Source organism: Bubalus kerabau, chromosome 10 (genome assembly GCF_029407905.1).
Source record: "Bubalus kerabau isolate K-KA32 ecotype Philippines breed swamp buffalo chromosome 10, PCC_UOA_SB_1v2, whole genome shotgun sequence".
Classification (NCBI taxonomy): domain Eukaryota; kingdom Metazoa; phylum Chordata; class Mammalia; order Artiodactyla; family Bovidae; genus Bubalus; species Bubalus kerabau.
Window position 1 is genome coordinate 64,217,320 of NC_073633.1, and position 25,753 is coordinate 64,243,072.

At 45.9% G+C, this 25,753-nt stretch overlaps 1 protein-coding gene and 1 long non-coding RNA gene across 9 annotated transcripts in view; one reads left to right on the forward strand and one right to left on the reverse strand.

Moving 5' to 3' along the window:
- Positions 1 to 4,559: 4,559 nt before the first annotated feature.
- LOC129621474 (uncharacterized) overlaps positions 4,560 to 25,753 on the reverse strand; it is a 56,211-nt gene continuing 35,017 nt past the window's right edge. For 6 of the 8 annotated variants that reach the window (XR_008699386.1, XR_008699384.1, XR_008699383.1 and 3 more), the window contains 3 exons: positions 11,055 to 11,192; positions 6,639 to 6,695; positions 4,560 to 6,460 (listed from right to left, as the gene is read on the reverse strand). This is a non-coding gene — a long non-coding RNA (uncharacterized LOC129621474). Of the gene's footprint in view, positions 6,461 to 6,638; positions 6,696 to 11,054; positions 11,193 to 19,839; positions 19,995 to 25,753 lie in introns of all 8 variants that reach the window. The other 2 variants (XR_008699390.1, XR_008699388.1) reach the window with 1 other exon arrangement.
- Positions 21,994 to 25,753, forward strand: part of TNFAIP8L3 (TNF alpha induced protein 8 like 3) — a 45,494-nt gene continuing 41,734 nt past the window's right edge. Inside the window, exon 1 of the mRNA XM_055537976.1 lies at positions 21,994 to 22,201. Within this exon, the coding sequence (XP_055393951.1) occupies positions 22,150 to 22,201 (52 nt within the window). The 5' untranslated portion in view covers positions 21,994 to 22,149. The remainder of the gene's footprint in view (positions 22,202 to 25,753) is intronic.

Genomic DNA, 25,753 nt, shown 5'->3' on the forward strand with positions numbered 1-25,753 from the left:
GGAATCTGCAAAGAGGCATACCTAACGGAGGTTATTTCTAGGATGTGAGATCATAGGTGAATTTCATTTTTCACTGTCATCTGTCTATATGTGTGAATAATGAGAATTTTTATTAATATTACTAGTCATAATCAACACAAGCAATGAAGATGCTTCCCTTTTGGAAAAAAAATCTGCTTATAAAACAAGTCTTGGGAGCTTGGTGGCATCTCCTCAGAAGCACCTCTCTTCCTCTTCTGTCTCCTAACAGATACTCTTCCTGTCCAATTTCTAAAAAGAAAGGAAACTCTCACCATTTTCCTGCCTTAACCTCACAGTTTCTCTGCTTTACTCTCCACATTGCCTGCTACCCTCCATCCAGAGGAAGGGACTTTCTTTCCCCTCTCCCAGGCCCCTTTTCTCTGGTGTCTTCTGTCTCCCTCTTACTCTTGGCTTCCTTCCCAACAGAATTCTCTCCCCTAAAACCCTTCCCCCACTCCCTTCTGTTCACCCCAACACCCCAGAGAAGTGTCTACCCTCTTTGGCTGTATTGCCTCCTTAAACCTTGAGGTCAGTTTCCATTCCCCATCCTGTAACATTGTGCTTTTTAATGCAGATGAAATTGGAAGGGGGCTTTTCACCTCCTTTCCAGAAAACTCCTCTGCAGCAGCATTTAATACCTGCACTGGCCTTCTTTTTTTTTTTTTAATTGGAGGGTAACTGCTTTACAATGTCATGTTGGTTTCTGCTGTACAACAATACAAATCAGGCATAATTATATATATAATTATATACGTATCCTCCCTCCTGAACCTCTAGGTCATCACAGAGCACCAGTCTGGGATTCCCGTGTTATACAGCAGCTTCCCACTCGTTATCCATTTTACAAACGATAGTGCACTGGTCTTCCTGAAACAACCTTTTCCATGGTTTCTGTGACAGACTGCAGACCCAACCCTTCTCTCACCTCTCAGACTGCTCATTTCCAAACCTCCCTGATTGGTGTTCTCTAAGACTCTGCCCTGAGCCTTCTTCTCTGCTCTCTGACACCTTTCCTGTGGATGAACTTACCTACATCAGAGACGCATCATCTTCCCTCCAAGCCTCTGAGTTCTCTGTTTCAGCTCCTAGCGTCCTGTCACACGGGATAGTTAATGATGATATTTTCATTTCCACCATCACTTACCTGCTAAGGCCAAGTGATTCTACTGCTGAAATGTCTTGTTATAACCTGAATGTTTGTTCCCCCCAAAATTTATGCACTGAAGCCCTAACCTTCACAGTGATGGCAGTGAAGGTGTTAGAAGGTGGACCTTCAGAAGGTGATTAGAATCAGATGAGGTCATGAAGGTGGAGCCCCCATGATGGGATTAGTGCCCTCAGAAGAAGAAGACGGGACTCCAGAGCTCGCTCTCTCTACCATGTGAGGACACAACCAGAAGGTAGCCATCTGCAAGCCAGAAAGAGTGGCCCCAGAGCTAAGCCTGCCAGAATCTTGCTCTTGGACTTCCCAGCCTCCAGAACACTGAGAAATCAATGTCTGTTGTTTAAGCTATCCAGTCTGTGGTATTTTATTATGGCAGCCCCATCAGATTAAGACACATGTTAAATCTCTAGTCCCACCCCACTACCACTGCCCTGGTTCAGGTCCTTGTCATTGCCTGGATTGTGACAAAACCCTCTTTCCTGAGTCACTCACCTTTACAAACTAACCTTCCAACTGAGACCAGAATTTCCTTTCTGAAACATGAGCCTGATGATGTCATTTCTCTGCTCAAAACCAAAATTCAGATTTCCCACAGGTCATTCCATAGAACGTTTGTTCCATGTGTTGTTAACAGCTGGTGCAGCAAAATAAACAAGGGGGAGTCCAGTTCTCAAATAAGTTGGACTTATTGAGAAACACTGGGTTAAACAAAGTTCAATGGGTTTCTTCACTGTAGAATTCATCACAGTCCTTCATACACTAACAAAAACTTTGACTCTTCAAGAAAGAAGTTATAAGTGCATTATTTCTCAAATATATTTGATCCCAGAAGTCTTGTAAATTTTTGTTGTTGGTTTTGTTTTTTTTTTTTCCCCCACAGAACGTTCATGCTCAAGAAGGATTCTGGTAGAGAGGGCATAAGACCAAAGGAACATGTATCCCTGTATCACTGCTTGCACCTGCCCGGAACGGGGCAGCCCCACCAGAAACACCAGTGATGGACTGTTGGGTGCATTTTTATTGTGTTTAGCCACTTAAACTTCAAGGTTGTTTGTTATAGCACTTAGCCTTTGCTGTCTAATGCAGAATGCATGCAGACTTTTAAGATACTTGCAAAAGAAAAGAGATGATCTTTTTCAGCCTGGGAAGTTTTGTCATAATAATAGCCCACATGGATTGCAGCTTTATTAAGTATCAAGTAAGGCGATGGTAAGTATTCTGTAAACATTATCTCACTTAATCCTCTTGCCCACAGAGTAGGGTAAATACTATTACTGCCCTTTTTCACAGATGAAGAAACTACAGCTGACAGAGGTTAATAACTCGGAAGTAAGAGGGTCAGGATTTGAATCCAGTTCTTTCAGTTTCTGGATCTTAATCACACTGAGGTCCTGCCTCCTAAGCCCAGGTTATGAGGTCAGAAAAACTGGATTTCAGGTTCAATGTGTTAGTTACCTAGCCCAGCAGAACATGGAGAGGACTGACTTCCTTCCAGTCTTTACCTAGACCAGTGGTTCTCAACCACAGGTGATTTTGACAGGGGACAAAAGACAATATCTGGAGAAATTCTGGACAGGGGACATTTGAAAATATCTGGGGAAATTTGAGACTGTCACAACTAGGGAGATGCTACTGGAATCTAGTTGGTAGAGGACAAGAATGTTGCTAAAACATCATATAATGCCCAGGGCAGCCCCCCACATCAAAGAACTGCTGCTGCTGCTGCTAAGTTGCTTCAGTCATGTCCGACTCTGTGCGACCCCATAGACAGCAGCCCACCAGGCTCCCCCATCCCTGGGATTCTCCGGGCAAGAACACTGGAGTGGGTTGCCATTTCCTTCTCCAATGCATGAAAGTGAAAAGTGAAAGTGAAGTCGCTCAATCGTGTCCAATTCTTAGCAACCCCATGGACTGCAGCCCACCAGGCTCCTCCGTCCATGGGATTTTCCAGGCAAGAGTACTGGAGTGGGGTGCCATTGCCTTCTCCCTGGCCTAAAATGCCATAGTGCCAAGATTGGGAAACCCTGATCTAGGCATCTTATACTTTCACTGACAGAGCCCAAAATGTCCAGAATAAATCCACATTCATACTTGGCACAAGAAGTTTGTTTGAAAACTCTGCTTTCTGCCTTAATACCTAAAAGCAGGAAAGGCAGTAGCCAACAAGTAGCTTTTGGTGCTCAGTGGCCAAGGCTCATTGTGGGAGAGAATCCAGCCCAAAGAAGACTAGCCACAGAGAAAGAATTTGGCTTGGCAAGACCTCAGGAACAATATATGGTGGCAGAACAGAAATTCTCTTGAAAGAATGCCAAACCCTTTTGGTTTCCTAGTAACGTAATTTTCCTGAGATTTCTCTCATATTTGAATTTGCAGCATCCCCACACCTATTTTAAGTCAAAGCAACAAAAGAATTTTTTTAATGCCATAATAGAATCAGCTTCTTAGGGAGGGAGAGAAACCTAAAAGACATCTGGCCCACCCCCTACCCACATCTCTGGTGTATGGCCCCCTGTTTCAACATCATATGATTGTAGAAAGGGGATGTCACCAGGATCCAATTCCATTTCCAGAATATTCTGTTAGAAAGTTTTTCTTCCTTGGTGCAGAAACCTGCTTCTCCAAACTCTATTTGTTGCCTCTAATTCATTCCATTGCCAAAGGTTGCAGTTTGTGGGAATGAATACAAGGGGACTAGAGGGGATGGAAAGTGTTCTTCAGTGAAAGCTTGAGTCCCAGGTGCTGCGGCCTGTGGTTTATATACATTATTTCTAATCCTTCAACAATGTCTCATAGCAACCTCAGGTTAACCAGCAGGCACAGCCTCCCACCCCTGCCTGTTGTCTCCATTTCAGAAGAAACTTTGTGAGTTCTTTTTTTTTTTTTTTTTAAACTTTACAATATTGTATTAGTTTTGCCAAACATTGAAATGAATCCACCACAGGTATACCCATGCTCCCCATCCTGAACCCTCCTCCCTCCTCCCTCCCCATACCCTCCCTCTGGGTCGTCCCAGTGCACCAGCCCCAAGCATCCAGTATCATGCATCGAACCTGGACTGGCGACTCGTTTCATACATGATATTATACATGTTTCAATGCCATTCTCCCAAATCTCCCCACCCTCTCCCTCTCCCACAGAGTCCATAAGACTGATCTATACATCAGTGTCTCTTTTGTTGTCTTGTACATAGGGTTATTGTTACCATCTTTCTAAATTCAGTCCCACTACTGGGCATACACACTGAGGAAACCAGAAGGGAAAGAGACACGTGTACCCCAATGTTCATTGCAGCACTGTTTATAATAGCCAGGACATGGAAGCAACCTAGATGCCCATCAGCAGATGAATGGATAAGAAAGCTGTGGTACATATACACAATGGAGTATTACTCAGCCATTAAAAAGAATACATTTGAATCAGTTCTAATGAGGTGGATGACACTGGAACCTATTATACAGACTGAAGTAAGCCAGAAAGAGTTCTATTTTCATATGAAAACATCCCTTTGGCATTCTGTTCATTCATTCACTCAGCACATATTTACTGGACACTTGCTATGTGGCAAACTTGTACCAGATATTTAGGGTATAAACTTTGGACAGGTTGACCTTTCAGGACAGTGGAACTGCCACATTCTGTCAGCAAAGGAAGCCCTCAATCTAGGTGACTATTTATATTATCTGCAGCAAAAAATCCCTAGGCTGATACCCTCCTGGAACCCCAGGAGAATCAGGGTGTGAGAGAAGACAAATGACAAAGAGGTGAGCCTGACAGAAGACTGAACTCTCTTTTGATGTCCTCAAAATCTTCAGGGGCATTGGCAAACCTCACAAAATGCTTGCCATGATGGGTGCCCCATGGAAACTAGTGTGGCTGAGCTCCACATCAGGGCAGATGTGAGAGAAAACAGGACGCAGAAGCCAGAAAACAGTTTACTGAGGGAACTTCAAGGCTGTTACATCCTAAGGCTTCACCAGGCTGTGGAGAGGATGGTGATTGGTGGGAGGGGTTGTGTAGGGTTGTCTAGAATGCAAGAAGAGGGAGCTCCCTAATTCATATCTGACTTCTGTATATCTAGGCCTCTGGTACAAGAGTTCATTTGCAGAAAGAGCTTCAGTGCATTACCATCATTCCCTCAAAACAAGTTCACACACATCACCAAAGGGAATAAAGCCTTACTGGTGAAATCTGGGGTACTGTGGCAGGTTACTGGGGCCACACATGGTGACAGGGAGGATTTTGGTACCTTCCTGTGCCCCAAGGTGCCACCTGAAGAAATCATCTCCCCGAAGTATCCCTGGGGAGAGCCTGTCAGGAGCCTCATCGGCAATCCCTGAAGAAGAGGGGAGACCACCAATGACACAGCAATATAAAACCAATTATACTGAGATGTCTCCAAATGAACCAAGGGAAATTGCATACAATTCTATGCTTTTGCCATTATTTCTCAAAGTGGGGGTCGACTTTCCCAATGAGGTTTACATCTGGAGACTGAACAAAAACAGACTTACATAGTTTCATGGAAGCTTCATAATCTCCTGAAAATTCCTCCAAAAATTGAGGTAAATGTGGAAGTTTTCAAAAAGAAAAGTTTACTAAAACATAATTTTCAGTTTGAATGGTCTATGAAAAAGTTTTTATACCATGTCCATTTTCATTTCAGGCTCATCTTGTTGAAATAACATTGTCTTTCATTTTTGTTTTGTTTTTAGGCACGTAGTTAAGCAAGAAAAAGGCTCTGTTCTGCCTGCTAATAGGGTTTTATGGGTTATTGTCGTCCATGTACCCTATCTCTCCCCACACCCCCTAATCTTGCTAATTGACTCCTTAAGACTAAAAAGGTCTCATTTCTCACTAAGCAGGCCCAGGACCAAATCTCACAGGTAATAGGTGCTCATTAAGAACTTGCAGACCTGAGGGGGATTGTGGGGAAAGGCAGCAGTGTGGGCTTCTCCTCAGAATAACAGTGGCAGGAAGCAGCCATCTCAAAAGGGCATCTCTTTGGGGTGCCCACGACAGCAGAGACTGAGCCATAATTAGCTTTGTGTTCCCAATCCACGGTACCCAGAGGGCAAATGTTTGATGAAAGACGCCAGGCATGCAGGCCAGAAAAAAAGAACATTTATGCATCAGGGGAAGTTCTATAGACGCAGGCATTTTTCACTTGCAATCAGGGAGCTCTGGGCCAGAGGAGCAGCATGCTTTGGGACGCTGGCGTAGCCGAGTCATCACTGGTGAAGAATGGCAGAACAGTTTTCAGGATCTTCATTCCTGCTGGGTGAACAACACAGGCAAAATGCACAGAGCAGCTCCTCCATGCTGGAGCTGCAGGGCTGTCCCTGTTACAATTCTCAGCTCAAAACCTCTTTCTGAATACATTCAACTCTTCATTTTTATGGGAGGGGCTCTGGGGAAAGACAGATTTGGTTTCAACTGAAATTTCACCACTTACCAGCTGTGTATGATCTTTAGCAAATGCTTTAGCCTTTCTGAGTCTCCATTTTCTCATCTGTAAAATGGGGATAAAATTTAGTAACATCTGTCTTACTGGAAAATCTTGATAATCTTGACAAATGTAAAGCACAGTGCCTAGCACACACCAAGTACTCAATGGATTTCCCAAAGGCAGGAAAAGGCTTACCCAGGGTGAGCCCTGGACAAAATCACAAGGTGGAAGGTGTTTGTCCACAAAGCATCTTATAGCTTTGAGCAGTGATTCTGTGCAAACAAGCCAGCCCCAGGAATGCAGTGGGAGGACTGGCCAGGCACACAGTGGGTGGCACAGAAGCTAATAGGTGGCTGAGCTAGAGCTAAGGAGAACCAACCTGCAAGGTGCTTGCTCCCACCCTAATGTCAGGGGTAGGGGATGGGGATGACCAAGGGAAGGTTATAGGGGCCACAGCGGGGGCAGGGAGGAGGCTACAGGAGCCAGCAGAGGGATGGTCCTTGCTGATGCAGAGGGAAGCACAGGGTTACAGCTCCTGGGGAATTGGCAGGCAGTTTCCAGGGTGTCGTCCAGATAAGCTGGGGCTTGGGATGCAGGTACCTAGCTCTCTGGGAGAGACGCCATGGCTTGGCCGGTGCTGTGTACCAAAGTTTACTTCAAGCCTTCTAGGCACTCAGACTGGGAATGTGGAATGACCACTCCTGCCCGCCTCCCACTCTGTCCTCCTCATTGACTCCCTCCCCATGCCTCTCCCAGCTCCCCCAGGCCCTTGGGGGTCCTCCAGCACAGCCTGTGCCCCTCTGCCTGGGACACACTTCCCCATGTCTTTGGCTCACTTGTTGGCTCCCTGCACACGGCTTCTGCCCCACTGTCACTTCATCCAAGAGACCTTTGCTATCTGCCCATGTGAAATATCGCACATCCAGCCCCTTATTTTCTTCACAGTGCTCATCACCATCTAACCCATGGCACATTTATTAGTGAACTTGTCTGCCTCCTCCAGCATAATGTACACCCCATGATGGCCAGGACTATGCTCCTGCCAGTATCCTCAGAGTCCAGCCAAATGTCTAGCACCTAAGCGTGGAGCTGCTCAACAAAAACTGTGTGAATGAGTGAGTGAGTGAGTGAGTCAACTGCCAAGCCCCATCTGTGGAGGTGAAAGACACTAACTCACATACTGAACTGGCTCCAGAACCAACCAGGACTGAGTACATATGGCCTAATGAAGGTACTAGCTGCTGGAACAGGGAGAAGGGGCTGAGCGTAGAGAAGGCAGCATTTCAGCCTGGGACTCCCCTGGATCTGCTCAAAGTATCCATCTAGGGATGTTTTTATTAAGAGGCTCTTGTACACTAAAAGCTTCCTCTTGGTGCTGTGATCTGAATCCCTGATGGTGGGACTTTAGGCACATGCCCAGCAGCAGAGAAGGTGTGGAGCTGTTTGGCTTACCCAAACCACACCCCTTAAATCACCTCATGCCTACTTAGAAGGTTAACTCTAATAGCAGCTAAAAGTCCATTTATGCAGGCAAGCCATTAGAGAGATTTGAGAATTGAGGTCATAGTTCCAGGGGCATCATCCAGATAAATGACAGCATGCAGTCAGGGCTTGGATGGAGTTCTTGCCCACAGGTCTGGGTTTCTTCTCTCTGGGGCTTAAAATCACTGCCTGGCAGAGGACGCAGCCAGCAGGGGATCATTACCAAACCCTTCTTGCCATGAAATGCAAGAATGTCCAGGCACTGCCTAGAAGCCCATAGTCATGATGCTTGCCTGATCTCCTAGCTGAACCCATTGAAAGGAATTATTTCAGTACCAAGAACACCTTTTTCCAGTTTCTGTCCATGAAATTGAAAGTGTTAGTCGCTCAATCATGTCCAACTCTGTGTCCCCATGGACTGTAGCCCGCCAGGCTCTTCTGTCCATGGAATTCTTCAGGCAAGAATACTGGTGTGTGTTAGTTGCTCAGTCATGTCTGACTCTTTGTGATCCCATGAACTATAACCCTCAAGCCTTCTCTGTCCATGGAATTCTCCAGGTAAGAATACTGGAATGGATTGCCATTCCCTTCTCCAAAGAATAGTGAAGTAGGTTGCTATTTCCTTCTCCAGAGGATCTACCTGACCCAGGGATCAAACTCGGCTCTCCTGCATTGAAGGCAGATTCATTATCTTCTGAACCACCAGGGAAGCCCCTTCCATCTGGATGTGAAGAGAAAAGGCAAACACCTCTCTATGTGCCAGTGCCCAGAAACAAGCAGAAACCTCACCCACAGTGGTGGCCAACATGTGAGTTTTTCAGGAGTCTCTCTGAAGAAGCAATGATATTCTTCTGAGGAGGGTGGGGTGTGGTGGTGATAATATGGAAGGGGAAAAAGAAAACAGCTCAGAAAGTGAGGATTGTGTAAGAGGCTGTCCCCTGGGGGCATGTCTCTGCTTCCTATGCATCCCCGCCTGCTGCACTCCAGGCCACTGTTTCCTTCCTCCAGCAGGACTAGTTGCAGCAAAACCCCATTCCCATGAAAGAGATGCATCTGTACTTGAAGAGGATTTGACCTATGCCTGGAGAAGCACTCTAACCCATGTGTACCTCAGGGTGGTTATCAATTCCCACCATAACTGGAAAGGGCATGGAGTCCGAAGCTTAATTCTCCCACTTAGCTGTGTGACCAGGACAAGCTTTTCAAACTCTCTAATCAGTTTTTTCATTTGAACTTAAGATATGTCCATAGGGCCATCTGGATGAAGCATGATTAAATGCAATCTAATCCATTACTTTGGACCAATACTTTGGCCACCTGATGCAAAGAACTGACTCATTGAAAAAGACTGTGATGCTGGGAAAGATTGAAGGCAGGGGGAGAAGGGGATGACAGAGGATGAGACGGTTAGATGGCATCACCGACTCAATGGACATGATTTTGAGCAAGCTCCGGAAGTTGGTGATGGACAGGGAATCCTGGAGTGCTGCAGTCCATGGGGTCGCAAAGAGTCAGACACAACTGAGTGACTGAACTGAACTGAACTGAAATACAATTTAATACATAAAGGATCTACAAAATGCCCACAAGCTAATGGGTGCTCAATAAACACACTTTTCCTGTTGAAATGCCTCATTGTTAACTTACTAAATGATGTTATATTACTTTGCAGTGGATTATTATTTCTTTTAACTCCCAGTCTAGATGGTCCCTTTTAGCTTCTTGTAGTTTTGTTTTAGATAATGTAAGATATGTTTTATCTTACCATTTTATTTTGCTTACAATTTTGTGGGCTTCCCAGGTGGTGCTAGTGGTAAAGAATCTGCCAGCCAATGCAAGAGATGTAAGAGATGTAGGTTCAGTCCCTGGGCCAGGAAGATCCCCTGGAAGAGGGCATGGGAACCCATGCCAGTATTCTTGCCTGGGGAATCCCATGGTCAGAGGAGCCTATTCATAGGATCACAAAGAGTCGGACACAACTGAAATGACTTAGCATGCATGCACACAAGATATGTTTGGTTTTTAATAAAGTTATAATAAAGCTTTATGTTGGAACTAGCTCAATCTAAAAACATTCTCAAATTCTAAGGTGATTTGAGGGACATTCATTCCTGCATTAATTCATTTATAGCCCAATTGCATCAAAACACTTGTTCCAAAAGTATTTTTAAGGGGCTTATAAAAATAGATACAGAAGGATATAAAGAAATAAGATTGTTACATGTTGGTCACAGAATTAGTCCTGAGCTTCCTAGAAGCCAGAGCAAAGAGGAAAAGCTGAACAAAAATAAGATTCACAGTGTTTGTAAGATACCAACTGCTCCCAAGAAACACAACTTTTCCTGCACTAAGCTGTAAGTGACCTCGATCCCCTCTCAACAGTATCTCTACAGAACAGCTGCCTCTGATCCTGTCTGTTGGTACAAACCAGGGCACCACACCTGAGGGCTACTCAAAAACAATCCAACCAAGGTAGGCTTTCTGTTGGTTGGGCTTGATTCAGGGGTGGGATTTTACTGACAGGAATCAATGAAATGTATATCTCTTACAGTTACTACAGATGCATAACAAATTACCCCCAAATTTAGTGACTTACAACTACCATTTTATTTTCCTTACAATTTTGTGGGCCAGAAATTTGGCCAAACTGTAACATCTTTGGACAATACAATACCTTTTATGCAATCATCCATAAATACTGTATCTTCCACTAAGCCTTGATGAGAATTAAGTAGATCTAAAGGGCTTACAGGGTGTCCTTCTGGTGCCAAACATCAAGGAAGAATGTCTTGGCTTATATACAGCAGGTTCGAGAGTCACAGTGAACAGGCACTGAATGAAGCAGCAGATTCTCAGTCCCCATGTATATCATTCTGCTCAGTCTCCACAACAAGATACCATAGACCGGGTGCTTAAACAAAAGAAGTGTTATTTACTCACAGTCTGGAGGCTAGACATCTGAGATCAAAGTCCCAGCATAGTCAGGTTCTGACGAGAGGTTTTCTCTTGGATTGCACCTGGCCAGAAGAATTACCCACCTTCTCATTTCCCTGGTAGCTCAGCTGGTAAAGAATCCTCCTGCAAGGCAGAAGACCCCAATTCAATTCCTAGGTCAGGAAGATCCCCAAAGAAGTGATAGGCTACCCACTCCAGTATTCTTGGGCTTCCCTGGTGACTCAGACAGTAAAGAATCCACCTGCAATGTGGGAGACCTGGGTTTGATCCCTGGGTTGGGAAGATCCCCTGGAGGAGGGCATGGCAACCCACTCCAGTATTCTTGCCTGGAGAATCCCCATGGACAGAGGAGCCTGGCGGGTGACAGTCCATGGGATCGCAAAGAGTCAGACAAGACTGAGCGACTAAGCACAGCACAGCACAGTACCTTCTCACTGTGTGTTCACATGACCCTTTCTTTGTGTGAGCTCATGCGGTGAGGGAGAGAGTTCACTTCTATCTCTTCCTATAAAGACACTAATCCCATCATAAGGACCCCACCTTCATAACCTCATCTAACCCTAATCACCTCCCAAAGAACTCATCTCCAAATACCTTCAAAGTCGGACTTCAACATATGAATGGGGACACAAACATTCAGTTCAGAATATCATGGCTACAGATATGCCTGCATTCAGTGGGAAACGATGTCAATTCCTGAATATGTCTAAATATCTGGAGTCTTTAATCAAGTAGACAAATCATCCACATATGTGAATTTTTCACTTTTTTTCTAGTTTAGTCTTATAGTTAAAACTCAAGCCAGAGACTATGGTACAGATATAAATAGAGCATCATTATATATAATTTGGAAAGGATTTCACTGGTGTACATCTGTAAGCAGTTCGGGAACACTTTCAAGCTGTGTTTACATGATATCAAACATCTGGATGAAAACTGAAAAAAATAATCAATTTGGATTGGAAACAAAACAGAAGTACAAATCTCAGTGCACTAGCTCTTGGAATACTGAACACAGTATTCCCATACCACAAGAATGAGATAATGGTGCCCAAGAAGGGCTATTAGAATGACCAGGCGGTGGGGAGGGGCTTCTGTGGGAAGGCATACTTTATTTTTTAGTTTTAAGTTTCTTATATTATGAAACTATGATAACACATTTACAGGAGAGTTGGAAAATACAGAACAAGGTTACATATAGTTCCACTATATATTACAATGATTTTTTTAAGCAGATAAAATAAGATTTTTAGTTGGAGTTTTAATATCAAACCATTTACCTCTTGCCTCTTACACTGAGGTAAGACCCAAGCACACTGTTTATAGTCTTGGGGACAGAGCCAAAGGAGAAACTGTGGGTCGGTGAACATGCAGGGACCCAGGGTATGCTGAGTGCTGGGCTACAGACAAGACTCATCCCACTCCTCGTCTTGTGGTGGGAGAAAGGGGCTTGGTCAGGACAAGTTCGGGCATTAGCAGGGAAGTGGTGGATATGTTCAAGGCATGCAAGATGGCAAGCTGAAGGTCCTCAGAACTGGCATCTGAAGACGGCTGAGGCAGGCAGCCCTGACTTATTTAAACTCACACATCAAGTTCATGACAAAAATCCAGGTGTCTTCACTCTGACATGCCAGAAATTACCCAACACTTACTGGTCCAGAAGCAAAGCCAAGAAGATGTGGGTTCCAGGAACACCAGGGATTGCTGGCCCAAAGTTCTCATGAGGGTAATTCTGGGGACAAGGGCCTAAGGCCAAGCCAGAGAGTCAGAACCTCTAGCTGTCAAAGCAAAGCATCCCGGCTGGCTGGAAGGAGGCAGGCCTTATGCTAGGGGAAGAAGGAAAAGGGGCCAACACATCAGCAAGCAGAGAGTCAGAGAAATTAAGGCAGGAAGCAGAGAGAGACTGAAACGGGGTGCACTGGGACAAACCATCATTGCTGATATTCTGGCAAGTTCTTTGTTTTGACGCAAATTCAAGGCTCTCCTGGGCATAGGGAGTAGAGCAGGATGGTGAAGACATAAGCTCTCAGATGAAAAAGAGTGATGGTTGAGGGAGCCTGAGCTCTGGCTTGGGTACAGGGCATTTATTTGGGCAAGGCTGGAGGAAGTGTGTTGTTGCAGCATTCAAGACACGGGTAAAGAGCTGGGAGGAGGGAGCTGTGGATTTGGAAATGAAAGAATAAAATCAAGAGATCTGTGGAAGAAATAGCATTAGAATTTGATAGAACTGTGAACACCAAAGTGGAAGTAAGACCCCCCCCCCAAAAAAAAAATCACAGAACTAATTTGAAGACGAATGTGGGGAACTGGGAGGCTGTTGGTACCTTAGGTAACTGTGGAGATTTTGGAAAGATGTGATTTCCGGAACTGCGAGTTAGTGTTGCTCTGACCCACCGCCCAGTCTAGGAGAGGAGAGCACAATGGGGTTAGGATTCTGGTGTCCAAGGCTGCCTCTTTCCTCTGGACCACTTCCTGTTCCTGCTAACTCTTACAGCAGTATCACCTGGACCAAGGAAGGAGACAGGTGTTCCCTACACTTGTTTCCTGGGACAGAAATCCAATACTTGATCCTTGGACTTATCAACTTCATCAAGAGAAATTAAAGTATGAATTATAGGAATGTGAAGGGTAAAGTGAGTTCCTGGATTCTTGATAAGTATGTGACTTGACAAAATCCACATTGGAAGGAAGTAACACAAAATCTGAAAGGATAGAAGAATATAATTAAGCCAACTGGAAATATGTTGTCAACGTGTCTGTTTGGGGGTAGGATTAGTTCATTTGAACAGGGTCATGGTGACTCAAATATTATATTGTAATGATGTTATCCTGAAAGAGCTTCAGTAAATCTGATCACTCATGACTGTCCAGATAACATAAATTTGGAAAGATCTAAAAACCAGCTAAGATTGATACTGACAGCCAAAAGAGAAAGTTGTTGAAACAGTGGAAATTCCCATGGGATGATACATGTTAATAGTTTGACCTAGAATAAATATTACATTCTTGGCTAGGGGAGGATTTCCCATCTATGCTATAGTGTTTGAGGTGTTAAGATGATCACATCCGTAACTGAGAGGCCAGGGAAGTGATCTGGACAGGCCCAGGGGGCCTGTTAAGGAATGGCATTAATTTATGGCTTTCCTCAGAGAATGATCAAAGGTTTATGGCAACCAGGAATCAGATCCAGGACTTGAAAGATTCCTCTCTTAGAAGTGTTGATGGCTTCAACTGGGATGACTGAACACAAAAGGGAGAGACCAATTAACAGGCCATGCCAAGAGAAGACTTGGTGTGAAGGAAAAATGTTGGCTAGGGAGGAGAGAAGAACGGAAAATCTGAGAATCCAGGAAAGAAGGGGAGTGGAGGAGAAAGAAGGGAAGGGGAAGGAGCCAAAGTAAGTTTTTGATGAGATAAAGAAATTTTAAAAAGGGCTTAGTCAACTCCTACTTTGATAATTCCATTCCAAGTGGAGATGGGCTACTGAAACCCTGGTAAGCAGGAGTTCAAAAGAAGGGAAAGACAGCACTGGGAAGAGATTTGGGAACTGAAGGCAGAAGCAGATTGAAAACGGGATGTAGTAAATGACAGTAAACAGCCCATAAATGAGCATGACGGTATAAGTATCCTGAACTCAGACCTGAGACCTGGGTTCTTGCCCCACTCTGCCCCTAAAGTTGGGAAAGCCACTCCATCTTTCTGAACCTGTTTTTTTTACATTTAAAGTGATGGGGTTAGACTAGGTGGCCTTGAGCATTCCTTTCCTTTTCTACAGCCCTCAATTCAACAAAGACATTATGAAATCAGAGACTTATATAAATGGAATCTTCCAGATTGGAATGTGTATTTAGCTTTTCTAAGTACAAAATGCTTTGAAGGGAGGAAAAAAAGGTTCCACTCAACACTTGGCGAGCGGTATTTGTTCTGTAAAATAATTAGCGAGTATTATTGAACTAGGTTGTCACATAATCACAAGAGAATTTTTTTTAAAAAAGGATTTAGGAGACTCAATTTTCCCTCCCATAGATCAAAAGAGTGACTAATAGAAACCATGGGTGGATGGTTAATAAAAATCTGTACAGGAGGAGAGAGCCAACATGAAATGAAAAGAGTGCTGATCTCAGGTCAGGAGCCTTGAGTTCTAATCCCAATTCTGAAAATATATAATTTTTAAAAGAATAATGCAGGGGACCAGTTACAGGGGGATGGAAGAGCTGAGAAGCCAGAGGGCAGTACAGCAACCTGGAGTGTTTGTGCTCAGTCATGTCCGACTCTTTGTGACCCCATAGACTGTAGCCCACCAGGCTCCTTTGTCCAAAAGATTGTCTCAAAAAGAGCAGGTTGCCATTTCCTATTCCAGGGGATCTTCACCACCCAGGGATTAAACCCTCATCTCTTGTGTCTCCTGCTTGGCAGATGGATTCTTTACCACTAGCACCACCTGGGGAACCCCAAGAAAGCCTAGATATTAGCAACAGCAGGAAGCCACTGCCATCCTGGGCTGGAGGGAAAAAAAGAGAGGATGTGCTATTACTGGAACCCAGAGGCCATGGTCACCTGATGGAAGCTGGAACTACAGTGGGTCCATCAGTGGCAGCTGGAGCCAGGGAAGAGATACAGCAACAGTCACAGGACTGAAGGATGGAGGGCTGGAGAGACTATCCCGGCTCTTTCTTGCCCTGTCCTCCAGTCTTCTGCCAGTGCTTCACATTGCTAGATCCAGCTAGCAACTAGCTCATATCACAGGACGGCAAATGCAGCCTGCAACGGCCAGCGCTTCCTCCATACAGAGCAGAGAACATGCAAGGATGGATCTGAGGACAAGCAGGCCAGGAGTGGCCCTAAATACAAATTCTGCTTTCGTGTAACACGGACCCATAGTGTTACAGATCAGCGTGCAACTTATAATACTGTGTGTAACTTATAACAGTGTGTAACTTATAACAGTGTATAACTTATAACACTGATCTCTAGTTCCCTATCGGCCTAGAGTCTAGGTCTTTACACGTCTGAGGACATCCATCCTGTCATGTCTTGTTTTCTTTCTTTCCCAAGCCTGACATTCAAACTTCCGTATACAGAATACTTCCCAAACCTCCTTCACTGTTCTGGTATCCCTCCTTCTGGGAGCTCCCTGGGATGTGGTACCAGATGTTCACGAGAGCCCTGGTGACCCGAACACCAGCTCAGAAACAGAGGACTAATCCCGCCCTTCGTGTAGCAATGCAGCGGTCATCTCACTGCTGACTCATGTGGAGTCTACAGACTATCAAGACCCATGTACTTTTTTTCTATGTGATTTCAAGTCTTTCCTGACCTGTCTTAGCAGGGTAACCACACATTTGATAAGCACAACCAAATTCATCCTCCAAAGCGCTGGTTTAAAAAGAAGAGGAGGAAGAAGAAAAAGAATAGAGTTAGACCAGAGCAAAGGACAGAGCTTTGTGTGACTCCACCGGAGATCTCCCTTCAAGTTAACTCAGAACTATGAATCAGGCCTCACTGGGTGATGCTGCTCAACCAGTTCTAGATCCACTAACAGCAAAGGAGTTATGCAAGACTTTATCAAATTCTTTACTTACATCACAATGTATAATATCCATGGCAGTCAGCTCTCTTCACTTCAAGTACAGAGTGCTTAACTAATCCTTGCTGCCTTAAAGTTAAATAAAATTATCTTGATTCACCTAATGATACTGTTTAAAGAAAGTTAACATGGTCATCTTAATGGGACATCATAATGAGCCCATGTTGGCTGCTGGTGATCACCACTTTTTTCTTTAAACATACATAAACCTACTTGTGCCAGACTTTTTCTAAAGAGTGGCCAAAAAGGCCTGTTATGGATCTGTGATTCCTGAAATCTACTCCTTTCTTACTTTAGAAAGCTGGGGCAATATTGCCCCTCTATAGTCTTTGGGTACTCTCTTATGTCCCTAAACTGGAGGAATTCTAGTTGCTGCTTGAGTTTCATGGGTTTTGAGACCACCCTTGTCCCCAGTAGGAATAAATTGACCCTTTCCACACCAGGAAGGATCCAAGAAGATGGGAACACATATAGCACAGCAAAATCCGTCATTTAGGGTGCCCATATACAAGCCTTGCGGATGGTTATAAGAACAGCTCCAATACAGCACCCTCACAACCTGCAGCCCCCAGACGGAATGCCACAGGGGGCCAAGATACCATATGTAAGCAGGGGGACTCCCAGCGGGGCCGAACCTATGATCCTGGTCCTTCTGTTTAAAAGGCTTACAAGCAGCCCCATAGGAAGCTGACCCAAAACACAACAGAGATTGGGGCCATGGAGTTTTCCTCTTTATCTCTCTTCCTCTTCCCTCTTTTTCAACTTCCCTCTCCCTCTGAATCTGTGCTTTAGAGTCACTATCATTGCATTTGCTGCTCAGGAAGCTGTCCTGTAGGCAGCTCATGAGGGCAGAACTAAAAGCTTGGGAGAACAGCCTGAAGCCCAAATGACCAGCCTCTTCCACCCCTGCCTCCCCACAGGTGCCTGAACATGGATGGGCCTGTGCAGAGGACACAGTGCCCACCAAAAAATGCAGAAGGATGTTCTCTATTCCTCTCTTCAACCCATAAAAATGCCCTCTGAGCTCAATCAATGCTTGATAAATTCAAGAATGAACTCAACTAACCCATCCTCTGCCAAGAGGGATCGTGCTCATTAAAATTCTTGATAACCTTAATGTTTCAGGATAGATACAGCTATTATTTTGTTAGCTATAATTTTCTGTCTTGTTTTTTCCTCCCAAGAACAATGGAGGCTGCTGAAGGTTGACAGACACTGATTAAAGACATGTGCAAAGATTTGGACATGAAGATACTCACTGATGCTATTTTAGCAGAAAATTGGAAACAACCTGTATGCCCAACAATAGAGGATGTTTAAATACCTATGGTACACCCATATAATAGAATATCATGCAGCTTTTAAAAATCATGTTGTCAGTAGATGGAGTGATGTTCACCACTGTTAAAAGGAAAAAGCAAGTTACAAAAGCAGATTGCTATACACACAAAGAAGGAAATTTTTCAAAAGATATGCTAATAATTACTGCCACTGGTGAAATTATGAATGGATTTTAAAATCTTCTTTTGCTTGTAAGTTTTTCCCATTTTTTTTCCTACAGTGATGTGCATTGCTTTTGAAATAAGGCAAGGTGGGATGGGTAACAATAAAAATTATTTTGCTAGCCAGGAAAAAAAATAGGAAAATCCCCTTCTTTCAAGGCTGTCTTCCAGCATCTTGTTCTGCCAGATGGATAGGAAGCAAGCTCAAACCCCACTGGTCCAGCTTGCCCAGAGCCCCACAGAGGTCACCTTGGCTCTGGGCAGAAGCTTCCTTGGTGCCAGCAACCACCTCGAGACGAGTTATTAAAAATGAGGTGGTCCCAGGCGAGATCTGGTTCCAAAGTACCAAGGGCCACTTCAGCCCAAAGAAATGGCAGTTCCAGAACCCTGTGAATTTTCAAAGCAGAACAGCAGCCCTAGCTTGGGAGAGGAACCTCCCTCCCTCTCTCCTCCCGGCTGCCTGCCGAAGGTTGCAGACGGCTCCCTTTCCATCCCACAAGAGGAGACAGGCAGATGAGTCATAGCACTGGCTTGGATTAAAGGAGTATTATCGTGTTAGAAGAAATGGATCTACTTTATTATCTGTTTCTTGTCGCCTTACAAATAAATATGCTTTTCCCACCAGACAAGATTCCTTAAAAAGCCACCGATTTCATTAGCTGAAGCTAAGAAATGACCAATATGAGTTAGAAATGTTCATGTCTGAAGAGTAGCCAAGCTGAAAAGATGTAGTGGAAACACTGAGGAAAGTGGTTTATAAGTCTAGATTCAAGTCTGCAAAGTGATGCCATTCTTCTAAAAATATACAGAGGAACCACGGAAGTCCTTTCCCCTTTTCTAAGAGCTTTCTCTTTCTTTCTTTTAAAGAAACATACTAGGATTGGTTTGTAAATCTGAGATTCAACACCTCAGATTTCCCCTTTTTTGTCGAGATGATGATCAAGCGATACTATTTTAAGGACTTCCTTCTCTTATACATATTTTTCCACACTGGGAGGACAGATAAGGTATGTTCCACTAATGTTCCTCATTAAACCCACTTGCGTGCCAGCAGTCATTTCCCTTTGTCTTGCTATCCCATGACAACAGATTGCATATCATAGGAAATTGGAATGGAGATTTTATTTGGTTTGGATCTCTCTTCTCCATTGTTTAATTCCACATTCAGTTTTTCATTCTACATCTGCCTCCTTTTGCAGACATATACTACGATTAAAACCTCGGAGAAGGCAATGGCATCCCACTCCAGTACTCTTGCCTGGAAAATCCCATGGACGGAGGAGCCTGGTGGGCTGCGGTCCATGGGGTCGCTAAGAGTCAGACACGACTGAGCAACTTCACTTTCACTTTTCACTTTCATGCATTGGAAAAGGAAATGGCAACCCACTCCAGTGTTCTTGCCTGGAGAATCCCAGGGACGGGAGAGCCTGGTGGGCTGCCATCTATGGGGTCGCACAGAGTCGGACACGACTGAAGCGACGACTTAGCAGCAACTACGATTAAATACAGGGATGGCTAAACGAGTTGGTGTTGCTTATTGCCAACTCACCTCATAGACTTCTCAGGAGCACTCTGACCAGCCCTCTCTCTCCCCGGAGTTGCAAAGAGTCAGACATGACTGAGCACACACATACACATACCCTCTGCCCTCAGAATCTCTGATCTAAAATGTACTACGTACTCAGTAAAGAGCTGATGACTGACGGACATATCTCTGTTGTTAATTGCACTCCCAGTACTTTGTTTACTGTTGATCAAGTTCCAATAGTCAGTTTCCCTGTTCGCGCTAAGATGTGTAGATGTCTCAGTGATATTTCTGTCTTCAACCCAGATCACCTGTCCATTAAAACAAACAAAAAAGAAAAATAAAAAAAGCTTCCACCAAGTGCCAGAAAAGTAGGTCTGGGGGGCAGAGAAAGTTTCACATTTCCTGTTGCTGAAATTAGGCATGGCCCTTAGAGGAAGCTGGATGACTTTTCAATCTAATATGCTCTGTTCTCTGATGCTATCATCCTTGTTTTTCCTTAGGACTACAAAGCCATGTTGCCAAACTTTTTTTAATGACCCAGCTATTTGTTTTTTGAGTGTCAACTTTTATCCAACTGTTGCTGTGACTTTTTTTCTTTTCACTTAAAATTGTGATTTTAAAATATTTTGTTTTTCTAAATGGAATCCATTAAATCTAAGAACGTTCTTTCCATTTATCAAACATGAACTGTGTGCCAGGCATTGGGTACTAACTAGCTTCCACACTCATTATTTCACTCACTCCCTTACAACTGCCCTATGAAGGAGATGCCATCACCTGAGAAAACTAAGGGAGGTTACACCATTTGCCCAAGATCTTACATCTAGCGAGGGTTCTTTAAACCCTTCCAATAAAATCCATCCAGCTCTTACTAGCTTAAGTCCATGAGTTTTGCCATCCAGAAAATGTTTTCTGAGAACCCAAAGGAGAACTGTATTTGCACTCTGAAAAGTCCAGACCTCCTCCAAAAGAGGCAGACTCCAGGCAGTCAAGAGGCCAAACTCACTTGTGACACTACCGTAGTGGTGAGTAGAAAGTCCAGACATCAGATCAGATTTCAAGGCCCAGCTCACCCACATACTGAGCCTGAGACCATAGGCTCAGAGACTGTTTCCACATCTCAAAATGGAGATAACAGTGTAAGTTATCTTCGAAACTGCCGACTTTCAACCATTTTTGACCTCCAAAACAAAAATTTTTTTTTCAAATTCCTCACTGGGTCATTGTAGAGATTAAAACGAGTGCACAGAGGAAACAATAAAGGGTTCTTTTGGGCAGACTTTTCTCTTTCCAATTTCATTTTGCTCAGGTCAATAAAGTGTGTCCCTGTTCTCTGCCCACACTTTACATGTAGAGAAGCCGGCTTAAGGTTATGTAAGTGTTGGAACTGACAGTTGAGGAAGAAAATAAGACTGCGTGGATAATCAGGAATTAACAACAAAGGATCCCCTCAGGCCTTAGTGCTCCGTGCATTTCCCCCCCAGTTTAGTCTCTTAATTTCTAATCAGTATACAACTGCTTCTCTCTCTCTCTTTTTTTCCTTTTAGAAAGTGGAAGGAGGAGGGTATTGAGGAAATTTAGCACTCTATGTTAAAGTAAAGGTTTTTAAATCCATTCTTGCCAGAGTCTGTGCCTGGAAGTGGCTTGGCTCCTCGGCCAGCAGGAGGGGGAGTCCTGCCTTGGACGGCAGCTCGGGCTCCAGACCACGGCCGCCGCACCCACGCCGGGAGAAGAGCCGCCAGCGTTAGCTGTACCTGCCGCACGCTGTGTACTTGCTCGCTAGGTGCCAGGTCCTGCTCTTGGCCCCTCACATGCATGATTTATACACTCCCCTCACACCATTCGGGACAAAAGGGAACTCTCATTTCCCCCATTTTCCAAGTGAGGAAATAGGCACAGAGAAGTTAAGTCACTCGCCCAAGATCTCCTAACTGTGAAGTCAGACTCGAACCTGGGCAGCCCCAGCATTCCCACTCGGAACCTCTCCTTTTCCAACTTGGGTAGAGGCGCTTTTTCATCTAAGAATTCTCCAAACTTGGCCACCCCCAAGGCAAGGGGCTCGGCCTCGCCAACTCACACGACCTAGCCGGGCTCCGCAAGTCCAGGGCTGCGGGTGCCCGACGCGGGGCGCGGGTGGAGGATCGGCGCCTCCCCCGGGTATTTAACCCCAGTCTGGAGCCCGCGGGGCGCCGGACGCTCCTGCTCCTCCCAGCTAGCGCCTCCCCGCCCTCCTCCTTGCTCTCCCGGCGCGCCCCACCCTCCGCCCCGCGCTCGCCTCGCGCACAGGCACCGGCCGGCGGGCGCGGGGAGCGGAGAGCGGGCCGCGCTGGCCTCTTCCGAGCCGCCCCCTGCCGCGGCCCGCCGCGCATCGCCCGGCCCGAGTGCTACGCGGCTGCCCGAGTCCGGACGCCGGCCCCGGACGCCCCGGGGACGGGCGGGCGGCTGTGGACGCCAGCCGGCGGCATGGATTCAGATTCCGGCGAGCAGAGCGAGGGCGAGCCCGGGACCGCCGCAGGTACGAGGGGTCGGGGCAGCCCCGCCAGGAAGAGTGGGGCATTGAGGAGGGGAGGCCCGGGCGGGAAATCGCGAGTATTTCTCGGAGCTGCCGGACGGGAGGCCGATCCCCAACAGTCCGATCCTTTCCAGGCCGGGACTGGGACGGCTCTGCGCTCTGACTTTGCTTTGGGGTTTTCTCCCCATTGCATCTGGGCGCTGGAGGGAGAGTAGGTGCGTTTGAGGGTTGCCTCTCCGCGCTGCAGGGCTCGGGTCGTCGGGCCGGGGCAGGAGGTGGGGAGGTATCGGGCCGGGGTTGGGGATGGGGGGTGGTTCGGGAAATCCGTGCCCTGTAGTTTGCTGCAGTGAGGGTTGCAACACATCTGCTTTTTGAAATAACTTTCCAAGAGCCGGCCGGGTCCTCGAACCCCGGGCTCCAGGGACGCTGCGGAACAGATGACCGGCTCCGAGGGCGTGACAGGACACTCGGGGAAGAAAATGCCCCCGCGGGTGGCCAGGCAGGACTCAAACCACAGCTCGTGGTGGCGGTTCCCGAGGTTGCTAGATGAGCCGGTGCAGAAGCGTTGGCCCATCGCTTCCCTGCACACGCGGAGGAGGTCCACCACCAAGGGTCCAGGGAGACAGACACATTGGCGCGCGGGGGCCGAGCTTCGCCTTTAAGGGGCGCAGCCGGCTTTTCACAATCGATAGTTAATCGGAACGATGGGTGGATGCTTACTTAGGAAAAAAATGAATGTCCTCCCCCGCCTCTCCCTGATACTGAGCAACAGGAGGAAGCCACCCACAGCCTTGAGTCGACTTACCGCCGGGCTCTGCCCACCTCCACTGGCCCGCTCCGCCCGCCGCCCACGGGTCCAGGGGCAGAAGACCTATGGTACTTGCACATACCCGTGGCTCCCCTCGCACCACACCACCCTGAAGGCTGGCCCTGGCCAGCAGACCTGTGACCTGAGAGCTGGGGTCCTCGGGTACAGATCCGAGGTCCCAGACTAGTCCCCACTCTTCCCACTGTCAGACCAGGGTCCCCAGGGTGGGGACCAAGTGTCAGGAGGCACCATCAGCCCAGGCGTGCCTGTAGGAAAGTCAGGCTCAGGAATCAGGCAGGTCAGCGCCAGAAGCTGTGCCAAAGGCCCTGCATATATTATTCTCCTTCATCCTCACAGCACCTAGCCTGGTGGTTATTATCTCCATATTCCAGAACTGGGTTAGGTGGCTTACCCATAAATCATAGCCAGGGCCTAGCCAAGGGCGGAGTGACTGCCTTTCTGTTGCACCTCATAGGGCAGCTGTGGTAAATACCTACAGCTGGGTGGGAAGAGAGGATGGCAGAGAAGCAAGGTGGCATCGTCAAGATGCCTATGTGTGAGGACTCCTATCTCTGTGCAAGGGCCACCTGCTTTCTGTAGGTATGTGTGGACCTATTTAATAAACATGAGCTCTTCTCCAACCTGTGTGTTCCCATGACTATGAAGCACCAAGCTTTTGTTTCACAGGTGGCTTGTGGATCTCTTCCCATCATTTAAAAGTTCCAGTGGGTGTTTTGTGTGTATCTAAGTATATCTCTAGAGTTCAGAAGGAGGAGGGGAGGTGGATACATTGATACTGAAACTTTACTCTCTCAAAATCTCAGGAACTAACGTGCTCTCCTGGCTCCCACCCTCAGATCTTTTATGTCAGTTGATGGAGAAGGGGAGGAGGATAGGAGGCTTTGAGAAAGAGGAGGGGAGGAGGTGGGGGGTGGGGGCAGGTAGCAAGAGACACTCAGAAGAGTTGGTACTTGGATGACAGGGGAGAAAAAGAGTTCTGAAGGGTCTGGTCGCTTCTCTGGGCAGCCTGCTCAGCAAGGAATATCCCTGACGGTTCATGTCTGTTTGTGTGGAAGACCTCTACACGGCTAACAGCAGCTGAGCCATGACTACCGAGGTTGGATGGATCCCGTGAAGAATAGGGCAGCCAGTTCTATGAGCTGTCACCATTTGTTTGTGCCTTACTGTTTTATACAGTCATTTCTTCTTCCTCTGTGTGCTTGAATCTCACAAGTTGAACATTTATTTGAATGTCACAAGTCATTCTGCTAAATGGCATTCAGTGTCACTCATTACTTTCAGTCTTAAAGTCTTCGTGACACACCTTCAAAACTAAGTGCTAATTCATCATCTAGATGTGGCTACATCCTATTGAAAGGAAACTCCTGTTGCAGCTTCACATACAGGTTAAATTATCCATAGGGGTGATCATTGTCCCTGTAAGTAACATGACATCTATCTGTGGACCTGTATCTGTGCAAGCTGAGTGGGTTTGTAACTGAGGACAGCAGAGGAAGTGGGGCGGCTTGGAGTATTAATGTGTGTATTTGTGTGTACCCACCTCACAGGGAGCTGAGATGAAGGGCTGCTTCCTCCTCAATGCCCTCTCCTTCCTGAACTTGTAGAGAAGCCCTGCTGTAAGATGGACCGTATTAAAGTCCTGAGCCTGGACTCTGGAATCAGAAAGACCTGGGTCTCAATCTCTACCCCCATGTGTTCTAAGTTGCTTCAGTTGTGTCCAACTCTTTGTGACCCCATGGACCATATCCCACCAGGCTCCTCTGTCTATGGGATTCTCCAGGCAAGAATACTGCTGTGGGTTGCCATTCCCTTCTCCAGGGGTTCTTCCCAACCCAGAGATCTAACCAGCATCTCTTAAATCTCCTGCATTGGCCGGCGGGTTCTTTACCACTAGCACCACCTGATGGGCAAGTTAACTTCCTCATCTGTAAAATGGGGATAACATTTTATAACATTTATAAAACATGTATAAAACATTTATAACATGTATAAAAAATTAGTATTATTGTCATTATTATTACATTAATGTAATTGCCTGAGAAGATTTGTTTTGAATTTTCTCCTTTTCACTCTGTCTCGTGTATGTGTGCGTGTGTGTGTGTGTGTGTGTGTGTGTGTGCGTGTGCACACACACACTCAGATGTGTTTGTTTGGGAGAGGTTATTTTTAAGTTACCTCTTCTCATCCTTATCTTCTAGTTCAAGGCATAAAGACGGGGACCTTCAAAACTACTGCTTTCACTATCCATCTCTTCTAGCTCTAGAGAAATTTGCACAAAGTAGAGAACACCTTATCCAGTCTACCTTCTAACCTGGAGGTTAGCCATTTTTATGCCACTTCCAATAGAAGAGTGGTTAATCCCCAAACACACTGGTTCACCTTTTCCCTTCAAGGTAACAGGAAACAGGGGAGATAGTCACTATTCTGCTGTCCATTTTTGCCCATCTCATAACCTTCCTGGTCAAAAACTGGCAGAGGAGTGAGGAAATGTCTTTACTGTACCCCTTTCAAGAGCCTTTTCCAAAGATCTCCACAGTATCTGCCGTACTGCTCTCTCATGGAGCAGTCCCTGCATAGGAAGGTCAAAGGGGGAGTGTGGATGAGATTTGTCCTAATCTGCATTTTCTGTTTTTCAAGAAGCACAGGATGGTTCTTCCATGTCATTCTGCTGCCTGCAGCTCTCCTTTGCCTCTCTGTAGTTTTATGGTTCTCTCTATGATTAGGAA